Below are 17,894 nucleotides of genomic sequence, written 5' to 3'. Positions count from 1 at the left end.
CACTCATGTTTGATTTCAAGGACTGTCAAACTTAAAATCCGTACAGACAAGCAAAGACAGAAATAGAATACAATTCTGAGGCAAGATTAATACATTACTACAGTATTAGAGTGTTTTTTGTTTTTGTTGTTTTTTTGTTTTTTTACCTCTGATCTCATTCTGTCTGAGTCCAAATTCTAAATTAACACAAAAAGCATGCAATCAAATTTGTAGATATGATTACATTTTCTACGGAGGCTCTGCTCAGGTTATTGCCTCACTCCAAATTGAGTACAAGCTCAGCAGCTAAAAGATAAAATGCTGCTCAAAAAATATGTTTTGAAAAGCTGACAAGTATGAGATGGTTCTTACAAAAAAAAAATGATTCTGGACATAATTAAGATAAACTTTTAAAAAATGTCAAAAACACATCAAATATTACTTTTTTTTTGTCTTTTCTAGAAGCTAAATCAGGTTTACGATTCCTCACTGTTGCCAAAGAGCGAAAAAGAAAAAGTTTGAGGTTTTGTGGCTGATTTTACCAAACTGGTTCGAAGCTAAAATGTTTACAGGAGCAGAGCATCAACTGGGGGTATATAACCATTAACTCGCCGCAGATGGCAAACACCTCTGGGAAAGAGGGATGCTGTGGAGATTTGACCACAAAACAGCTGCGGAATGGATCGGCTCACTCATTCAAGTAATCATGAAAGAGGCTGTAAACTGCTAATGATATCTGCCATCTTCACAATTTGCTGTGTGACTGGGTTTTCGCTACAACAATATAGTCAGCAGAACGAGATCGACGCTGATCAGCGAGTTAAGATGCTACCAGAAATTACAGTAAGAATCACTACTTGTAATTGAAATGTCTTGGTTCACTGTATTAGATCACAGAACTTGTTGTAAAAGACCAGTGTGTTCACAATAGCTGATTTGCCTTAAAAACACATTATTCAACACTGTGGTTCATTATTTACATGCTTTTACCAGCAGTGTTATTATCGTGTACAAATTCCCATATGAACTTGTAAAAATAAAGGCTCAGAGACAGCTCTGGGCAATCTGTAATCAACAATTCATAATCTATGGTGATTATCCAGCACTAAATATTATTTGCTTTACTTTTTGTCGACAGTTTAAAGCACTTAGCCCATGAGGGTACAGACCAATTAAAATGCCTAACACTAATTATAGAAATGCCATGTGAGAGCAACGTAGTAACAGCACAGGTCTGGATCAAATGTGAAAAAAAAAAAATAGTATTCATGTAGGAATTCATGTTTTTGTTTCTGAGATCTTTATAAATCACAAGTACACAAATGATTTGCCATTGCGAGACAATTGTGAAGGTTCCCTAAACAATGTGCACATAAGCAATAATTCAGTAGCTCGGCTTCTGTGTCTTCAGTGTGAAACTGAGATACAAGAGCATGAACCAAGGGTGAAGGAAAATGTCAGAATGAGGGGGATGCTGAATGCCTGTGTGCTCTTGCATGAAAAATCTTTTTCTTTTACTTTCTTTCACTAAACAGATCCTTTTTTTTTTTTTTTTTTACCCTTCTGTGGTCCCTTTACTACCGAAACTAGCCACTTCAATGAATGTGAGATGCTTTTCAGTGAGCATTAAAGGCTAAAACTCTCTGAGCCTCTTATTCCTGGTTCACTGTGTGTCTGTTGTGCTACTTGTATATGCCACAGGATGAAACAAATGAAATGTATAAAAATATTTCTTCTTTTCAGTGATCAAGAGCCAAATTTAGTTGAGTTGAAAAGAAAATCCCTGTCAAGACCTCCTGCCGAGATGAACATGTAATAAGGAGGGACAGACCTGGTAGTAGCATCTGTGTTATAGGTGATGTGTGTCAACCTTATGAATGCATCTGCTACACAAATGAATAATGAAATCATCTGACATAGCTAGTCTGTGATCATGAGTTATCTTTTCCCCAACTGCTTGTCACAGCAGGCCCCACTTCTCAGTGAACTACACTTAAATGTTCTTGAGCTGCAGCTCCTGGTCCTCGTGTTACTGTTACATAAGGTTGGAGTAAAATATTCATCAACCTGCTCTGGACCACATCTGTATGCAGCTGAGTGCTGAGGAAACACTTTACTGTAAACCTGCTAACTACACCAGTGCGGCTGCTGCTGCTGCTGCTGCTGGGCTCAAAGTGGTTTGCGTGCAAATGTGCTTGATTGCTTTTGTATATGCTTGTGTTTCTGCGTGAGTAGTGTATGTGTGTTTCAGTGGTGCGATTTTGCACATGGTGCGTGTGCAAGCATACATTAATGCGCATGTCCGAGTCAAGAGTGTGCTTGTTTTCATCAGTATGCTGTGTTGGTAGTTGTGTGCATGCACTGCCTCCATTTAAAGCAAACATGTATGTCTAGCCGCAGTGCTAGTAGACACCGTTGACCCTCTTCTCTTTGCATGCTAGATCATGCAGCAAATGATGTTGAGCCGGTGCAGGGTATGTTATGAGATGGCCGTAAAGTTAAAACCTTACCAGGGCCATCATCAGGTCCATGAGGGTCAGGAGAACCAGCTGTCATCTGGCTGACCTGTGGATCCCTGGGAAGCCATAACTTAAGACCCCACCTAAATGACCACACACCACTCTCCATTAAAGGTTTACTGTTTAATCTATATAACTGACCAGACTGCTTTACTTCAAGTCAGGAGCTTACTCTCTTTTTTGATTGTTGTAATGACCCTTATTCAATTAGAGTAGATGTTGATTGATTGGCGCCTGCCCTGGAAAGTGTTTGATTTTCAATAGTGCAACCCAGGAGCCCAAGCGATAGTAACTTCAGATGAACTGGCAAATGGTGTTGAACTAGTCAACCTGCCGTCTGACTGGAGCTGCTTTCTTAACCTCCAGCTGTCTTAATGTAAAAAGGCAGAAGAGGGAACTGCTAATATATACATTGAGGATCAAGAGAAAGGAGATCAGAGAAATCCAAATTAAATATGCAAAGACACCGCTTACGTGCATTAATGAAGAGGGAATGAGCACTGTGCTAACGACGAAGGATTTGAGGCTTCCATGTGAGAGTGGGATCAGGAATGCGCTTCTGGAGATGCTCATTACTGTGGCCCACATCAACTCTTACCTGTGTGAGCGCACATATACGCATATTTTATGCGTGGGAGACAGAAAAAAATATAGAGTTCAGCCACAGCGCTTTGCATGCTTGACTATATGTTTATCCGCCGGTATATATTAAGTACATCCATGAATAGATATATACACAAGCTGAAGAAAAGACTCACAAATACATATATATAAAATAAGAACATAAAAGATGCACAAGGCTTTAGTGTCTATCTGTTCTGTCACACTGGATTCACTCAGATTAATGCAGAGTGCCACGACAAGCAGGATAAATCTCATGTGGTTTGTAGCACTGTGGAGTAAGGGAGCTTATCAAATCATACATATACTACAGGCTGTTGCTGTGAATAACTAGATAAACAAAAACAATGCATAAAAAACTCAATAAAAGCCTCATATCCACCTCACCAAAATACAGAGCTGTACCCATGTCAGAGTTTTCCAAATCAACTCTGATTTGTCAATTTTGGCTGCTGCTTTATTTTATTTAGTGAGGTTGTCTTCACTTTATGTTATCTTTATATATTTCTCTGGTTTTAAAAAGACTTGGCATTATTACTAATGCATTGTCATCAATACACTTCACCTTGAATTTTCATTATCTATTAATCAGCTGATTATTTTCTCGATTTATTGTTAAGTCTAGGAATTGTCGGAAAATAATGAAAAATACCCACTATACTGTAATTTGTCACAGCTCAGGGAGATGTATTCAAATATCTTGTTTTGTCTGATATTTCAAAGCCCAAAGATATGCAGTTTACTGTTATATAAGAGCAGCAAAGAAGCAGCAAATCTTCACATTTGAGAAGCTGGAATGTGTGAATTTCTTTGGCATGTTAGCTTGGCAAATGACTAAAACGATTCTTCCGCATTCTTTACTCAAGACTCTCGTGTTGATCATCATCTGCTATGTGAAAACATCCGATTTCCACAGTCAGTGAAGTAAAAAAAAAAAGTGTGTATCCTAATCATAGTTGAGTAATAAAAACCTAATGCACTGGGGAGCATCTTTTCTGCACAGCTCCTGACAGTGACGTCAGCCCCAGTGTTGATCACACCGCATGGCAGTAGAGGAAGCGGTTAAGGCTGCAACTAATGATTAATTTCATTATTGATTAATCAGCCAATTATTTTGTGAATTCATCAATTCATCTTTCAGTCTACAAAACATCTGAAAATAGTAAAATGCTCATCGCAATTTCCCAGGGTGCTCAAGGCGACATATTCCTTGTCTTGTTCATGCAAACTACACTCTGAAACCTAAAAACACTGAGTAAAGTAATTACATAAGATAAAGAAAAGCAGCAAATTCCTCACAACTGAGAAGCTGCAACTGGGGAATTTTTGACATTTCTGATGGAAAGATTACTTATTGGCTTTTTTTTTTTAAGGTATAGATTATTTTTCTGTCAAACAACTGTCGATTTACTGACCAACATTACAGCGAGGTTTGCAGATAGGTAATTTTAAGACAAGACGAGATTTGTAAAACTTTGCTTTTTTTTATCCGTGTTGCACTATAAACATCATTGTACAAATAATCCTATGCTTCAACTATAAAAAAGAGGATCGAATTTATAATTCCTCGACAATTATTCGAATCATCAACATTAAGATGGCAGCCCTGACAACATCTTCATTTGGAGTGATTTAGTCAGTATATGATGCCAGTAAACACCTGGCCTGCTAAAGTGGCCTTCACTTAGACACTGCATCAGCTGCGGGGATGTTGTTCTGTGACTGATCAACCATCTGACTTCCTCATGCTTTTAGGCAAAATGAGAGGGAAAATTGTTCGCATCAGGCATAAATTTTCATGTGAGATCAAGGTGAGGGTAAACTTTGGAGTCAGGATTATAATCAGCTTTTTAGCTGAAAGCAGAACACAAAGGATCTGAAATACATTTTGAAGTTGGTTTTGAAGTCTGAGGGTTATCTGAGGAAGAATCCCTCATTTTAATTATCACAGAATTTAAATTAGCCACTACCTTGCCGGGCCTGGTGAAAAAGATTGAGTTAAATCTGTGCTAAAATGTGTAATTGCTCATGAAGCAATTTTAAACATATTACAGTACTTTATAAAAAAGTAATTCTTTTTAAAGTCAAAAAAAACGTGCATTATTTTGCAGTGAGCCGAGCAGTAAATACCAATCATACCTTCAGTAAAGTAGAAAGAGCTATTACACTTGCTGTGGCTGGGTGGATAGAAAATATGTGTTAAATAATTCATCTAATGTCCAAATATCCATGAACAGAACATATTTTTTCCATAGTGTAAGCACATGTAAACACCAAAATGATTGGAAAAAAAAAAGGCTATGGGGGGCGAAATGAAATCAAGTAGTATCCTATTAATCACTTCTGTATTGTGACAGGCAATACCTCTCACTGCTTAGCAACCAACTCCTCCAGGGCAATAGTCACAGTGATGAGATTTACCAAGGGATCCCCCCTCCAAAGTTATGAATGTGTCCATTGTGTGGCAGCAGATATCTAACACATATTGCTCTCTCACACTCTTCACCGGCTCATGTTGTTTTTCAGCTTTTGCCATTAATTATTCAAACAAATATATGAGAGGATCGATAGGGCGCAAACATACTTTTAAGTATCATACAATAATCCACAGCAAACACAGCTCAACGTCTTTGTTTTGTGCATCTCACACATACCGTGAAGTGGACGAACCTGCACAAACAAAACAACTGTGCTGTTGTCTCGGTCTTACCTTAAACAGGCGTAGTATGTTGGCCACCATGATGGAAACGGAGCTGGAGGAAGCTCCAATGACGCCCACCACCCTCTCAGGTTTAGTTATGATGGGCGCTCCCCCACCCAGACATTTGACATCTGTCCCGTCCTTCTCGATCAGAGCCTGAACGAAGGTGAGCGACTGCTCCAAGGCGTGAGTGTCCCTGGAACAGGTGTCCAGGATACGCGCCCCCAGTGTGATGTTAGGCAGCAGATTATTGTCATTATTGATGCGGTCAAGGGCGAAGAGCATGGCCTCCAGTCTGTGTATACCCTTCTCCTTCTTCAGCTCCCCACATGGCTTGCCATCGTGGCCCCTGGCATGTACTGGGAAGAGCCCACCTAAGGAGATATCCCCGTCGATCCGGATGGAGTTCAAATGTGTGTGTCCTGGCCCTTTGGGTTTGGCTGCCTGAGCGGCCTTGAGGGAGCTGTAGAGAAGCAGCAGCAGCAGCGGCAGAATCAGGCTGTTTCGTTGACAGCCGGTCCGATCCGGTCTACATGCCGGGGGTTGAAACATGACTACGGACCAAGCACACATCCACACCGTACAACCGAACCCAGCAATCAGAAAACAACAGAAGCCAGGTATTATTTTATGATGGCCAGAGGGTTAATTGCAATACCTCTTGAAGCAGTTGGCACAGAAAAGGCTTCCTCTCATGTCTCTCCTCTCTCCCAGGCATTCAATTAATGTAGAATATGAGCTTGGCTCTTTCACAGGATGTAATCCTGTTCTCTTCTCCTCTTTTACTCCCTCACTCCATCGTATGACCACAGTAGTGGGCAGCTGCTCTTGTGTCTGGTGTTATTCACAGGCTTGCCTATGGAGATCCTTCACTTGGGGCATTAGGAAGAACAAAGGTGAACGATAAGCTTTTTTCTCCGTCTCTCCCTCCCTCTCTCTCTGTGTCTCTCTCCTCTCCACCTCAATCAGAAGTTTTTAATCTCCCCTGTTCCCCTGGGCAGGGATTTGGTGTATGTCAGAGCCCTCAGGCCTGCTTAGGTCCACAGGCTTCAGAGTGAATTCCTGAAAGATGAAAAAGAAAAGAGTAGTGAGACAGTGCACAGAGAAAACAGGGGGAAAAAAAGTCAAGGGGATTTGTATTTGTATGAGCTTTTCAATACCTCTTTTTTGCTTAACCTTTTAACTGCAGCATTATGTGGAATGAAGAAACAGTTCTGCACCCAAACTATTTTTTTTTCTCTTATACAATCTTCCTACATCTACCATTTTGTATTCAAAAGGTTGCCATGGACTCTCAAGGTTGATGAGACTGAAAGTCACATCCCACGTGTTTCAACCTTGTCAGCAGATGTACTCAGTCTGTATCACCATATTGTGAGATTCTGTGAATATTACCTTTCTAATCTTTGCTGTTGATTTTACACCAGACTGACAGATTGGAAAAGGTGACTGTTTTATAGTTCCAGTAACAAAAGACTGCGCTGCATTAGCAGTAGTAGTTGGTTAGCTCTTCTGTGTTCGCTAAGAAAACATTATTTACCAGAAGATGTATCACCATTGCTCCCACATTACGCCCTTCTTCAATGCTTTCAGACCATTAGAAACATTAAGGGTTTAAAGTGAAGTTCAAAAGAACTGAATAAGCTACTGATAAAGTTGATATCTCTTTGTGCCAAATGGACCATTCTAACATTACCTTGGCATTTCTGCTTACTACAGGCAAAATCAATTACATATATTATAATGGAATTCATACCTGAGTCTCAGAGTCTCTTAAGCATGTCTAAGTTTGAGCCTTGCAGGGTAAAAAAGTACAACAAAGCACAGACACAAGGTCTAAGAAATGAGTTTGAAATTGTTATTATAGTATTACAGATTGAGCGCAGCTTTTGTAGTACATTCAAAGTTGGCAAGAAAAAAAACATCCACCTTAAGAAATCACTGCACTAAGCAAGCTGGCTCCTGATTCTGAGCAGCCATTAACACAGCAGACGATATTGTACAGTTTCAAATAATGAGTGACATATTATCCGGATCATCAGCACCTGTAATTTTGTCCATAAAAATGGGTTTAAATATTTTATACACATTGAAAAGTCGAAGCCCAAAACCTTATTTTCAGTTCTATGATGGCAGCTAAATGGATCTATTTTGATATGGTTCTGATTATTGTTTCACTGCTGTGAGGGTTACTGCAGAGTCTATATAGATTCAAGTGTGGTAAACAAGCTCGTGAGGTATATAATGTTGTATTAAAACTGGATTTTGAGTTTCTACGCTTCATACTGTGATGCACATCTGTACACAATGACACTATCATTCCCTCCTCTCTCTTTTTTTCTTCCTCCGACATACACAATGCATGCATGGACGACAGACACACATATATGCCACTACAACCCATCTTGTATGTACATATCTACACCCTGTTCATTCCTGAAGCCGTAATAGGTTTTGAAGGAACAATCTCCCTGCACACAGTCACAGAATAGGGCTGTAGACATTGGTTTTCCAGAGGAGTGGGTTGAAGCCTTGGATCGGCAACGGCTGAGATTCATTGAGAGCATATCGGAAGTGACAAGGTCCTTTGAATACACCCAACTATCTCCTACTGAGTGAGAAGTAATTTTTCAGAGTTGATTCACTGCAGGTCCACTTTAACAGCTGCAGAGCACATGACAACTAGAAAGCCAGCCAACTCACCTTAGCCCCCCATAACCAAATAGAAACCGTGCACCAGCATTTCTAACATAAGAGTAAACACTGCAGCAAAAGGCAGCGAGAGCTATTGCTGCCAACATGTCATGGTATAGATAGGCAACAGAAGGAAAAAAAAAACAATATAGCTGTAAATATTGAAGTGTTCAAATAAGAAACTGTTCTGCAAGACTGCAGATTTCAAGACAGATGTCATCAAACTTCATGTTTGTACAAAAGAAGAGCTGGTGGGGAGACAGCTCATGTCTCCTTCAGACTGAAAAACAGATAGCCAATCTGAAGGAGCGTCTAGTGTGCAACTGAGGGAAATAAGATCTTACACCTCGCAAGATTACATCAAGCATTATCATATTAATCAGCTTGTTTTGTCTTGTTTCAGATGAATATCTTATAGTGTTTCCTCCTTAACCAGGATGGAGGTAATTCATTCTGTAATCTCAGAGATCTCAGTGCATTCTGGGTGGGCTGGCTACATGCGCTGAATAAATCATTTCAGAAACGACCATCACCATGTTGAAAACCATGAATCCCATTTTAATCAAGCACTGGGGTTCAGGCAGACTACTTTTCACAGCTCTATTCAACATGACATGTAGAGATGTAGTAACCGAATTGAAAGCAGTGAAATCAGGTTACACATTATCAGCGTTTTCACTGTATATTCTATTTCCAGTACTCAGCAGTAACGTACTGTATGTAACACAGATTCAATGCTCTCGCTCATATTAGAATTCTCAAGGCTGACACCCACTACAATAAACACAAGGGTTCTGAAAGAGAAAGATAAAATGTGTGTTTGTATATTTACAGATCAGCCTTAATAGCATACCCCGATAAATATGTCCAACAGAGACTTGAGAAAAACAACATGCTTACCAGCTCAGAAAATGTCAAAGACAGCTGCAGGAATTGCTGGGGATTCATATAATAGAGAACAACCTTTCCTCAGGTGCAAAAGCATATTTTGGAATAGACTGTGCATTCATTTCAAAAGGCCATACAATAACCTTCAGGTAAACAAACATGTGTTGTTACATGGCCTCACAATGCTACAGCAGGAGCCATGAATCTACAGTAACACCTGAATTCTGATAAGAGCAAAACCTGTCAATTTAGAGTATTAACAATTAAATGTTTGCTTGCTTCATATGAAAGTTTTGTGTCTGTTTTGGGAATTTTCCATTATAGAAGATTGAACTAACTGAGAGTACACGACTGAAATATTATCAAGTAAGAATAAGATTTTTAATGTGCACAAAAAGACAACAGTGTGGGCGTTGTTTTACATTGTACCCTGTCTCACTTCGCCTACACATCTGTCACCAAGACTCGTTTTCAAGTGTGAAGACAATTTTGATATTGAGGAAGTGCAACATTTTGTTGATGTTTGAAGGAGGAGATTGTGTTTTAAAAGAACCTAAGTCATCAGGGAAGATGAGATCCAGAAAAATCTTCAAACATACTAAAGAAGTAGGTTGCTAAGAGTAACAAACAGAATCTCTCTGAGAAATATGCCTGCTTTCCACTTACCCTTACAAATGCACTTCACCTGAGAAACATAAGATTTTTTCTCTTTGAAGCTGAAGGAAGTGTTCTGCAGACCAGCCACTACACCTTGAAACCCCCTCATATTTTTTTTTTTCACATTTGAATATGCAGCCCAAGCATTTTATAATCCAATCAGTATTGCAAAAAGAACATTATAAATACAAACAAGGGTACATCCGAACCACATTAATATTTATTTTCAGCAGTTTATTTCCTTCTCCATCTTCTGAGACCCTAGCAGCTGCTGCATGGTGAAGCCAGCCAGAGAAACTTTTAGAGATGCTGTATCTGTCCTCTCACAGATGGGCAGGAGGGGCTCTCTAATTGACACTCTAGCATGTTGATGCTGCACAGCAGATCAGTAGATAGGTAGAGGAAGGCTGCCCTGAGGAAAATGAATGGTGAGTGCATGGCTAAGCTGCACACACAGACTGGAGAGCTTAGAGTAAGCTGTCTCTATGTGTCTACTGATAGAAAAAAAAATAAAATAAATGAGCCTTGAAAAGATGCATCAGTAAGGGCAGATCAAACTTGAAATATTGCTTTTTGTTCACATTTACAAGTGGACTGAGGGGTAATACTTTATTTTTTAGTAGCAGAATCCAAAAACTGCAATATAATTAGGACAAGTGAGCTTGCCATCTGTCACTTATCTGATTTTTCAGCAGCTCACCAACTTTTTCTCAGCCTGAAAAACTCTGACAGTGTTCTAACAGGAAACATTCAATGTTTAGTTTTGCTAGAAATGTTACTGTATTGTTGCTGTGAGATTTTCAGCTATTTTCAGTATCATATTGTGCTAATCTATAATCAGCATCCAAAGTTACATAAAGTAAAAACATAAGTCCTATATAATGTGATATACGATAAATGAAATAATCATTATTATGCACATGTTATAATGCATTTTACATAAAGCTACTCCACTATATTTTTCCTAAAAAATAAGGAATTTATCAACAGATATCAACAAATTTCCACCACTGCACAGTTGCATCTAAAGAATGTGAATAATTTTGACAAAGTAATTCTCCACGCCTTCATACGCCTCCATGCAGCATTCCAGCAAAAGTCTTGATGAACAGAGTCTTTATTGCCAGCTGTCACACTTTTGCATTTGAAACAAAGAGCAATCTTGATACCACTTTGTGTCATACTTCACAATAGAAAGAACTATTCGAACACTCAGATCTGTGCAACCTCAATGTGGGGTTTCTTCTCTCTCGTGCCTAACATTGTTTGTTTTTTTAAACCAGGCCTTGCAGCGGGTAAGTGGTGCATCCCGCCATTTTTGAATACTTCACAATAATAACTGATCACAGTTGTCAGAGTAAACAGTCTGCAGAGAGGAAACTACCTCTCAAAGCAGAGCTGGCTCAAGTGCAGACTGAAACAAAGTGAACCAAATTATAGAAAATGACAGCTAAATCTTTCGGCGCCTGGCCACATATATTAGTTTGCTCTAATTGCAACACTTGTTTGACTCAGTGTGCCCTCATATTTATACTCCATACCACCTTAAGCATCTTTTTACACAAGTGGCCCAGGTATAAATGCTGTTGAAGAGCCAGGATACAACCAATCATTCTTTATCCATCTTTTACGATCATCTTTACAATCCTGAGGGAAATTAGCAGGAATAAGTGTTTCATTTGCAATAATCATCAGTATATCAGTATAAATTATAGCAAATTTCTAGGGCACTCTCTTCAGAACACACTAATTTCTGACTTTTAATTATCATTTATAGATCTTCTCAGTACTGAAATTCAACACAGAGGACAGTTAATTACGCCTAGTTTCTGCAGTAAATTTACTGGTTAAGATGTAGGCGAATGTCACAATGTAAGAGATGTCCTAATTGCTTGGTGTGTTGCTAATTCTGGGATACGCAGTATACTGACGTCTTTCTTTGCTTTATGGGCCTGAATCTTCTGTACAGTAGATTTAACCTTTAAGGAGTGTAGGGCAGCAACTAACAATTACTTTAATTATTGATTCATCTAGTATTTTCTTTTTCTATAAATCAATTAATTATCAGAAAATTGTGAAAAATGCCCATCACAATTTTCCAGAAACCCCCTGTGACTCTTCAGATTGCTGAGTTTGTCCTATGGGGCTTGCATATCAGCACTGATCTCTCGATTCAATTCCATTTTGAATCACAAGAATCACCAGAATCAATTAATTTCTGAGCTCTATTGCATGGAGCGCTTCTCAATATACCCTTGGAGCTTACATATCTTCTGCATTCAACAAGTAAGTAACATTGTTGTCTTTAAAATAGTAAAGTAAAGTGCACATTATAGACTGAATGTGCGTGTTATAAAACGTAATGCACCAACTATGACTTTTTCTTGGGCAACACAAAAAAAGACTAAAACTTGACACATCTATATTTTATAGGCCCACATGTGCAAGAATTATAACAGACCTGCACCTCTGGCAAGGGTGTCATCATTATGCATGTTTTAATAAATAAATGCTATCCCATACAGCTACACATGGACTGTCTGCAAAGGTCAATGTCAGCATTTAGAGCATCGATATTAGATCATTCAAATAAAAATCACGATTGATTGGAAATAGTGTCTAATCAGTGGCCCAAAACCTCAAGATATTAAATTTACAAAGAAAATCTTCACATTTGAGAAGCTGGAACCAGAGAACCTTTGGAGTTTTTGATCAATAAATGATCATCAAAATGTATGCCTAATTGTTGCAGCACCAAAGGAATGTGAGGAAGAAATTACTCATCTAAAAAAAACAAAGTGGTTGCAAGTGAATGTCTCAAAAATGAAGCAATAAACAGGTTAATAAACATGTTGATTTAAATTAATGGGATCATGTCGGTTATGATGTATATATTGTGCACATCACTGTCAGAGGAGTCCAGCAGGAAAAGAATTTTGACAGAAAATCTGTCAAAGCTGTCTCTTTCCCTTGACATCTGATGTGTTTTGTCACAGTTAGATATTAAGTGAGACGGGAGCAGGGAGTTTGAATATTTTAACTCTGGGGCACATTAATTAGAGAAACAGCAAAATGCAGTTGACAGTTGTGATTTATTTAGAACCCTGACATATGTGGTAAATCTTGCTAAGACATGATATTATGCAACAGCTGAGTGTGGCCGTTTGATTTCCCTTCTCTGAGAACCCTGAGGAAATACGGGTGCAATTTATCTCTTGAAATATCAACCTTATGACAACCACACCAGAGAGGCGCTCCATTTCTGTGCTGGGTACAGGAATTTTAGTACATGCAAACAAGGCTTATTACCACAAGGCCAGAGCGGCGCTTTTTCAGCATGGTGAATGTAATGTGTTGTTTTGCTGTTTTGAAGATACCGTAAGTCATCTGGAAGACAAGGCTGAGAAGTGGGGGGGGGGGGTGGGCCATGCCTAAATTTTTTGTTTACTTGCACTGGATGTTTTTCTGTGCAGGCTAATGGATGGCTAAGATCACTGAGCTGCATCTAGCAGGAGATAGATGGACTGAAATTTGAGAACAAGCCCTGATTCTCATGCGCTGGAAGAGCTGAGGGAGAAGTCTCGTGCTGCTTAAAAAGCATGAAGATGCTATGAGGGGAAACCATAAAGGAGTCAGGAGAGCATATTAAAAATTGTTGACTTCCCTTTCACTGAATGATTCAATGACTAACATCTTCCTATAGCGATGAAATGCACACCCACACATTCCTCAGTTCCCACCCTTCATCTTTACAGCATCTTATCCTTTTTTCAGTGAGCCTCCCATTGTTTAGGCTCTCCTTTTGTGGAAAAAAAAGCACTCCACTTGGTATTCATCACCTGCAACCAGGTTCCTACCTATAAAGCTTTCAATTCCTACCTATCATCACATGCACACCTTGGGGCGTGAATTGAATATGATTCAGTGGACGGGCTCGAATCTTGAATCTATAGCTTAAAATACATCCAAATGTCCTGGTCTCTCAAAGCCGCTAGCTCTGAAGGCTGCTTTCTCGCTCTCTCACTCTGCGAGTCTGGTTAATGGTCCAGAGAAAAGATGGCATGAGGTGAACCATCTCCAGCCTCCTGTTGACTCTAAGCGATGCTTGGTAATGACGCCTAGCATACTTCATCTTGTGGGTCAAATAAGCTTTTTTTTTTTTGTCAACCTTGTTTTTCACAGTACAAACTACAACAGCTGAGTATGAACAGCGGTGGAATGTGAAGACAAGCTATATCACAAGCCATCACTGTGCAGCGTGTCCTAGAAAGTCTCTGTGCGTAAGAGGGGGGGGGGGTGGGGGGGAGGTTGGGGGGTCACAGTCGATACAGAAGGCTGCTGCTTCTCAGACACATTGATTGATTTACTGTATCTGTTGAGCTAGACCTGCCTGCCTTTCAGGATTAAGGAATTTATGTCTTATCAAACCTGTACCCCTGAGATACCCATTTCTAGCAGATTCACTTGAAGCTGAAACATATGGAAAACTAGGGCATATTGGCAAGAATGAATGGTTTGAAAGTACAGCTTGTGTTTGTTAGATTTTTCAAGATAATGGGAACAGTGCAATGTACTGTTGCAACAAACATCAAGTTCCTGAGTGAAAGCCATGATTCAGGTATGAATCTCAATCTGACCTCAAATCTGCTTATTGAATATGAATCCTATTGTGTCCCTTATCAAATCATTTTATATAAATAGCCGGGGGAGAGAAAAAGGAATATTCACAAGTCCCTCCCAAGACCAGAGCCATATACAAAACTATATATACACTTTTAATATCCTGCAGCCAACACACAATGCATAAGACACAGAGACTCCAGGGTAACAAACTTTTTCTATTCCAGCATATCTGAGAGAAGATACAGAGTGATTGTATGAAATATGTTGCAGCAGAAAAATTCAAGTGTCTGTACCTAATACTTATTTGAGAGGGTTTTCAACCAAGAATCATAAGAGAAGAGGATTGGTCAGCTTTGGAAACTAACTGGCACTGAGACAGAACAGGGGGCAAACTAACAAACAGATTAATAATAATACAAAAGTCAAAGACATAGGAGGAGACTAAACTAGAAAAGATAAAAGCATAACAAAAAACATCTTGACTTAACAGTCTTTTCTGTAATATACCACAAAAAAAAAGAAAATATGTTGAAATGTTAGAAAAAATGACAAACCAAAATATATTTTAATCTGGCCTTAGTCAAACTTTCAAAACCATGGCCCATTAATTTTAATAAAGTTACCTGCTGAGGCTGCCCCACAGTGCTTCAATGCATCCAGTAAAACTGACTCTGAAAAAATACTCAAATAGTGCCACCGTGCTAGAAGAATAAACCAAATAACATTCACTTTATTATTAAACTCAGAATGATTCTCAAATTAGATTTAGATTTATGTTCCAGCCAAAACAGAAAATACACAGATACACAGCTTGCATAATATCTTCTCAAAATACAAACCCATACAGCTGCTTACTAATTATTCAGAATACAGATCAGTAGTGGAATACAACAAACTGCACATTTATATCACATTTAAAAGCTTACATACACATCAAAAAACTTCAATGCACGTATCAACTCAAATACATGACTTATACACTACGGTATCCCTCCATTCAGTCATTCTATTTCCTTCTAATCTTTATGCTTGGCATGACATAGACTACATGCAGTAGTCAGTATTCCCTATGCAGTGAACCAAAGCTAAAATAAATTATACAGTGCAGCGTAAAAGCAAAGCATGGATGAAAACTTCTACATTTATCAGATATATCTGCATATATCATCCATCACACAGTAAAACAGGTGACTCGATCATTGATTTACCCAGCTACCCGTGTAGCATGCCATTACAATGACAACATCTGGAGAGGGGGGTGTCGTGTAGGTCTGCAAGACTGCAGATAGACCCTTTTTGCCAAACAAGTAACCACAATATTACCTCCACGGCATAAACAGCTGCACAGTTTATAGACAGTGCCAAACTAACCTACAAGCAAACACAAACACAGGAAAATGGTGCATTTCACCCACCAACTACTTGAAGTTGAAGATTATTGCCCTTCATGGTGGCAAAGTGTTGAAAAGTCTCGTCATTTTTCAATGACCTCAGATTTCCCATAGACGACTCCATTCATATTTTGGCTAAGTGTTCCCCTGTCCACCTGTATCCTCTTCTTGCAGGTCATCTTTCAGCCAATTGAAGCGTCAATTCTAGGATGTTATTTTTCACCAAAACTCCCCAAGTACAGCCTGTCACCCCACATTACTGCTATCTAGGTTCATACTGGCTCATAAAGTTGCCATAGTTTCTGTTTTATGATTTTAGCTAATTAATTTGAAGCCACAGTACGACTGACTTAACTTCACTTATTTGTTTTTGTTGTTTTTGTTGTTGTCCGTGCCTTCACATTGGCCGCATCTGACTGGTTTGATACTAAAGGTTTTAGCTAAATAACGACCATTAAAGGTGCCGTGTGTAGAATTTAGTGGCATCTAGCAGAATGGACTTTGCAGAAATGGAATATAATATTCATAACTATGTTTTAATCAGTGTGTAATCCTATGAAAATAAGAATTGTTGTGTTTTTGTTACCTTAGAATGAGCCCTTGATGAGCAAGCTGGTTAATTGGTTATTTATTCAGCTCTGGGTAAAAAAAATTTCATTACATAAAATAGTCATTTTTGGAAGGTGAAGTAGGTCAGGAATTTTTCCTTACCCATCCTTTGACTCTCCATGCATGGCCACAGGTCCCAGAAATATTCTTCCATATAAATCTGTTGTTATGTGTCTAAATTTAAGCAGCTGTAAACACGGCATGAATGTGGTGGTGGCTGTGTATCTGTCAACTTGTTTAGGTGTTTTTCTCCCCCCTAGTGGCCAAAAATGAATTAATGCAGCTATAACTAAAAAAAATTTTAAAAATTGTAACATATTTCAGTGATTACAAGTACACAAAAAGAGCTTTTTACAGTAACCAGAGTAATTAAAATTTGAACTTTAATGATCAGACTGCCTTTTTGTGTGCAGATGTTTTTATGTATTGTGCCTTTAGGTATACATCACATGATTATAGTTGGAGAAATGGCAAAGGAAGCCTTCTTTTGGTGCATATGCAGAACTCTGTGACCACTGGTGTCCTTTCAGTGAATGTTCTTTAGATCTAATTATTTTAATAATGAAATAGCCCTAATAAAAAGAACAATTCTGACAGTGGTAATGACAATGAGGTAAAAAACCTCTACCAGTATGGTCTGTGATCCTGCCAGAGAAGTTTGGACAAATTTCAAAAAAATAATGATACAATTCAACAAGGACAGAAAAGGCATTAAGATGAATTCATCACTACAATCCCACTGATGCACAGCAGCACCATCATCCCCATCTATTGATCCATGCTTCCTCTCTTCCTCTCTTTCCATGGCTGTATTTTTAAAACCAGTAGTACCTTCTTAACCTGTATCGACTACATGTGCATGAAAATGTTTATGTATGTTTTTGTGTATTGGATGGACTGCTCACTTTATCATGCATGTGGAAAGTCCTTTTATGCATAATTGATTAATTATACTGCCAGCTCATGAGTGTGAACACCTGTTCCTTAACCTTTAAATGTACCTTTCAAATACATTCAGGGATGAATCCTTAGTCTGGGAAAATTAGTGTTTTACATTGAGAAAATTAGTGTGGATTTCTTTTGTGGGATTTTCAAGAGCACAGCTATGATTATACCTCAAACTATTGTGTGGATCCAAGAAAAAAACACATTGAGAAATCTAAGCTCATGGTCTACAGCCGACAGGTCCTTTGAGACCTGCAGCAGATGTTG

General features: G+C 38.8%; 1 protein-coding gene across 4 annotated transcripts in view; it reads right to left on the bottom strand.

Moving 5' to 3' along the window:
- The window catches only part of LOC137181157 (metabotropic glutamate receptor 4-like), a 166,731-nt gene that overhangs the window by 127,406 nt on the left and 21,431 nt on the right, over positions 1-17,894 (bottom strand). For all 4 annotated transcript variants that reach the window (XM_067586602.1, XM_067586603.1, XM_067586605.1 and 1 more), the window contains one exon: positions 5,830-6,882. In XM_067586602.1, coding sequence (XP_067442703.1) covers positions 5,830-6,393 — 564 coding nt within the window. In that variant the 5' untranslated portion in view covers positions 6,394-6,882. The remainder of the gene's footprint in view (positions 1-5,829; positions 6,883-17,894) is intronic.

Source organism: Thunnus thynnus, chromosome 4 (genome assembly GCF_963924715.1).
Source record: "Thunnus thynnus chromosome 4, fThuThy2.1, whole genome shotgun sequence".
Classification (NCBI taxonomy): Eukaryota; Metazoa; Chordata; class Actinopteri; order Scombriformes; family Scombridae; genus Thunnus; species Thunnus thynnus.
The sequence above is the reverse complement of the archived record's forward strand: the minus strand, read 5'-3'. Positions and strand labels throughout refer to the sequence as shown.